At 48.0% G+C, this 5,103-nt stretch overlaps 1 protein-coding gene across 1 annotated transcript; it reads right to left on the bottom strand.

Annotated features, from left to right (window-relative positions):
- Window positions 1-1,103: 1,103 nt before the first annotated feature.
- On the bottom strand, window positions 1,104-2,204 carry GPR88 (G protein-coupled receptor 88). The gene has a single exon (XM_073358220.1). It carries the CDS (start codon window positions 2,202-2,204, stop codon window positions 1,104-1,106), a length of 1,101 nt encoding a protein of 366 aa, XP_073214321.1.
- Window positions 2,205-5,103: the final 2,899 nt, after the last annotated feature.

Raw genomic sequence — 5,103 nt, 5'->3', positions numbered from 1 at the left:
AAAAATTGCAGCAATTAGATAATGCTGTGCAGGGAAGGCAGGCTGCAGCCTGTGGCTGAGGGCTTATCTGCCTCTGTGCACTAAAGGCACCAGCAGAAAAGGCTGAGGCAGGGGTGAGAAGTCCCAGGCTACAGAGCAGGTGTGACGAACACCAACTCCCCATCTCCTAGTCCCCTAGCTGTGCTGACCAGAGACTTTCAGCCTCCCTGTTGCTGCAGTAAAAAAGAGGGGGCAGGGAGTAAAACTTGGGGGAGAGGGCAAATTTGGTGGCACAGAAGGAGAAAAAAAACTAATTCACAGAAGAAGAGGGATTAAAAAAAAGAGTAGAGAAATAGGATTTCAATAGGAAGGGAGAGAGGAACCTCAAAGGGGTGGGCAGGGAGAGAAAGATGGAGAAGCCCCACAGACCTTCAGGGAGAGGGAAGAAACTGGAGGAGAGGGAATGGGCATAACATCCTCCTTTTAAGTTGCAAGCAGAGGAGTGAACCTGCTGCCCTTCTCCAAACATTTCAGGGACACCCACCCAAGCGGCTGTGCCGAGGGTTTGTGGGATGGAGGGTTATGGGGGCTGCCCCAGGTTTGCATCACTATCCCAACTTCTGGGTTCCTGTCTAGAACCCTGAGGCCCTCATTTAAATCTGCCTATGATGCACCAGCCTATGGTGAGGGGGTTTGAGCAGCCCCAGACCCTGTAGAAGAGTCTCCCTGGAAATATTTTTACAAGACTACATCTGCAACAGAACACAGAAACATCCTGCTAAAGTAAAAGACTCAGAGAGTGAAGTGAAACCGACCATAAACAAGTCTAAGTGGCATTGTCCAAGCTGAGAGAAATGCAAAAGAGAAACTAACAGCATGACATAGGGGCTTTAGAGGTATAAAATGCTTTCATCTCATGTAAATCCCTGGTGATGTCGATTACACAGGGAAGGAAATTGGTTTGATATACATTTTAACCTGGCTGTGTCTGTAAGGCAGCGTTCAACATCTTTCCCATAGGGAGTGGAGGATTCTGCTGTGCAGTCCTGTGAGTCATCTACACTCACACTCATCCCAAATGTGTCAAATGCCACCCCTGGAAGTGAATGCAATCCCCAAGCAGATCACTGGAGCACTAGGTTCCCCAGGCTCTCAACTTTGGTACCCTGCCGCAACTGTTCCTGGCAAGGCAGTGACACCGTGGGGAAGGCAGCAGCTGCTGCTGCCACAGTTATAGCTGGGGTCTCTCCTCTGGGCAGCACTGAGCGCACAGAGCGCCTGAATTCCTCATTCTTCCAGGTATAGAGCAATGGGTTGAATGCAGACAGGGAGCAGAAGAGCAGCCAGCTGGTCACCTGCAATGCCCGGGGTACGGACTGCAGGAAGAAGCCTAGCAGGCTCACCCAGACCACAGGCTGGGTGCCCAGAAGGAAGACACAGCACAGGAGCAGCACGGAGACGCTGCTGAGGCGCCGCTGAACCCGGCGGGCAGGCAGTGGGGCAGCAGGGAAGGGCAGCTGATGCAGGAGGTGGAAGTTGAGGACGCTGACCCGTTTGACGCTGACCCGCACCCGTCTCACGATGCCCAGGTAGCAATGGAGCAGCAGCATGGTCTGGCTGAGCACGGCCAGTGCTACCAGCAGGGCAGTGTAGTGTGAACTGTTGCTGGCACTGCTGATCTCCCGCTGAGATGACTGCTGTGACAGCCATTGTGTCCAGAGCCCAGGCAGCAGTAGCACCAAGAGCAGGGCAAGTGCCCAGGAAAGTCCGATCATCCACCCTGTGCGCCTCTGCTGGTAAAGTGCCAGGTAAGTGCTGGGTGCCTTGGTGATCAGCACATACCGGTTGAGGGCCACCAGCAGGTGGGAGAGCAGGGAGACAGTGAGGCCAAGGCCAAGGAGCCCATCCCGCAGCAGCCTGTATCCTGCTGAATGAGCAGAGGAGGAGCTAGGGGGCAACAGCCCCAGCACCGCTTCCTGCGGCATCCAGAGGGCACAGACACTCAGGTCAGCTACACAGCCGTTCACAATGAAGGCATTGCTGGTGGTCTGTAGCTTCTTGAAGGAGAAGACCAGGTAAATGACCGTCACATTGGATAAGGTCCCCACAAGGGCTAACAGTGAATAGATGAGAGACAAGGAGATTCTGGTCCCCGTGGATTCTTCACACAGTAGCAGCAGAGAGGAGCTTGGACTCCAGACAGAAGAGGACGAAAGGTTGGGCATCTTGTTGAATGCAGCTCAGCTTCAACTCCTCTGGGCAAATCCCATCCTTATCTGGTCAGGAGGCTGTGAAGCCGAGACACAGTCCATGTAGCAGAGAGAAGCCAGAGCATTCAGCTAGGAGGATTCACAGCAGGTAGCAGGCAGCAGGCATGTTTCAGAGCATGCAAAATCCAAAGCAGGCAGCTAGCAAGGATGGTTCAGAGCAGGCAGCTAGCAACATCCAGAGCAGGCAGCTAGCAATGGGTGATCCAGGGCAGGTCCAGGGCAGCAGCTAGCAGGGGTGGCTCGGAGCATGCATCAAGCAAGGATGGTTCAGGGCAGGCAGTAGCAAGGATGCTCCAGCTGTGAAAATACCAAGAGAAGCAGCACTCTGCAATCAACAGCAAGAAGAGCAGCAGCAGCTGCTATGAAGCCTTGCAGCTTTTTTCTGCACTACAGTATGTACACCGTACCTCACTCCTGGAAATTCAGCCCTTTCGCTCTTCATGAATTATTCAGCAGATTTCCTACTTGCAAAAACAGGAGAAACCCCCCCTCCGGCTTGCTCTGAAAATCCTGCGCTTACACCAACTGATTTTCCCCCTACTTCAGCAGCTCCATGGTTCTAATACCACCTTATATTTACACAGCACCTTTCATCCTCAGTGAGCTTTACAGACGTGGATAGACTTCATTTGCCTGCCTCTGAAACACAGTCCATCTGGGGTAGAAACTCCCATGCTAACTATTCACTTTAACGGATTTCTTCTGATTCACATTGTTAGGAAGGTTTCTGTGCATCTATAAACATTTTTTTAAAGCATAATTTTAGAGCAGGTTTCTAGAAGCAACTTGCTCTTTAAATGAATCCCCCCACCTCATTTATTAGATAGGATGCCTTGTCAAAAGAAAAAACTTTTCATTTTAGGGAGTTAAGCCCCAAATGCATATAATTTTGGTCGGGGGAAGGAAATGTGACTGTGGAATACACGGAAATCTATTACACAGCCTCTGCTCTGGTTCTATCACGACTCTTCACTGTGAACAGTTTAGTGTTATAAACATGGATCCTGACCATGCAGCCCTTACTCCCACGAATAATCCTACTGAAAGCACATGATGAGGTTTCCAGAAGCAGGAACCTGATATAAACAAGTGCAAGTTCCATACTCGACATCACGAACTGGTGTTAATTCCACACAAACCCTTTCTATGGTCTATCTGAGGGTTATCGGGAGTGGCATGGGGATGAAAAAGGGATAGCCAGAGATTCAGTCTTTTCACCACAGTGGCACAAAGGGAATGAAGACTGGCTGTATCTCCGCAGCTGAGGTTATCCCGGGCATTGGGGATCCATATGCATGTAGAGACAACACAGCTGCTTTGTAATATGTCTTAAAGGGTGCAGAGTGTTGTGGGGAGCACCTTCCAGATTTGTGGTACCCAGCAACATCAGGGTGCCTGTGTTTCTGGAGTGCAGTACATTCGCACATCAGCCAGTACGCGATATCCAAAAAGCCGTGACCTGTGAATCTAACCTATACCTTTACTTTCCTGTGAAAGTGAGTCAAAAGTAACTGGTATCATTCATGACCAAAATAGCCAATGCCTCATCGGGAAAGCCCATTCCTCTCCATCAAGCACACAATAGTCTAACTTCAATAAGACTACTCATGTTCTTAAAGTTAAGAACATACTTAAGTGCTTTGCTGGATCAGGACCTAAATATAGTAGTAGTTTGCACTTGCTAGCTACTAGCCAGCTACCACCCAGTATCAAAACCCCTGTTCCCAAGCAACCTCCTAGAGAAGCTAGCCAAAGGCTACTATAAGCTTATCTAACTGAAGCTAATATCCTAGACATGGCACAATCTGGCTTCATGCCAAGATACGGGTCTTAAACCTCTTTAGTGACACTGATGAATGATCTGCTATAAATGGATGGAGAGCAGACATTCATCATCATATTCCTGGACCTTTCTGCAACGTTCAGCACTGTCAACCATGTGATACTGCTGTCCCACCTGAGAGAGGTGCCATGAGTCTAAGGAAATGTGCTAAAATGATTTGAATTCTCCCTGGAGAGAGGCACCCAATGAGTAATGACCAGAAACAGCACTTCCATTACTAGACATATACAAAACACTCTCTTACTTGTGGAGCTCCACAAGGATCAACTCCTTTGCCGTACCTATTCAATATCTGCATGCAACCACCATGTGAACTGGTCAGATGATATACTGCCAGCAACATGCAAATGACACTCAGCTCTACTTATCCTTTTGGGGTGATGGTGAACAATCAGCTCCACTTCAGCTTCCATTGTGATGCTAATAGCCAAAAGAACTAATGCAATCCTGGGGTGCATAAACTGGACAATCATGATTAGGAATAGAGAGGTTTTTTTACCTCTATATTTGGGACTGGTGTGACTGCTACTGGAATACTGTGTCCAGTTAAGGTGCCCAGAATTCAGGAAGGATGTTGATAAATTGAAGAGGGTTCAGAAAAGAGCCATGAAAATAATTAAAGGATTAGAAAACAGGCCTTATAGTGATAGACTCAAGGAGCTCAATCTATTTAGCTTAGGAAAGAGAAGATTAAGGGCTGACTTGATTACAGTCTAAGTATCGAAATGAAGAACAAATATTTAACAATGGGGTCTTCAGTCTGGCAGGGAAAGGTGATCCAGTTGAAACTTCTCAAATTTATACTGGAAATAAGGTGTACATTTTTAATGGAGCGAGTAACTAACTATTGGAACATTTTACCAAGGGTCACAGTGAATTCTCCATCTCTGGCAATTTTTAAATCAAGGTTGGATGTTTTTCTAAAAGATCTGCTCTAGGAATTATTTTGCGGAAGTACTGTGGCTTGCGTTTTATAGGAAGTCAGATTAGATGATCACTTAGGTTCTTTCT

This window comes from Lepidochelys kempii, chromosome 8 (genome assembly GCF_965140285.1).
Source record: "Lepidochelys kempii isolate rLepKem1 chromosome 8, rLepKem1.hap1, whole genome shotgun sequence".
Classification (NCBI taxonomy): Eukaryota; Metazoa; Chordata; order Testudines; family Cheloniidae; genus Lepidochelys; species Lepidochelys kempii.
Note: the sequence above shows the minus strand (reverse complement) of the source record. Positions and strands in the feature narration are given on the sequence as shown.

Coding starts and splice junctions, on each gene's coding strand:
- GPR88 (XM_073358220.1), bottom strand. CDS start 2,204: ATGCCCAACCTTTCGTCCTCTTCTGTCTGGAGTCCAAGCTCCTCTCTG.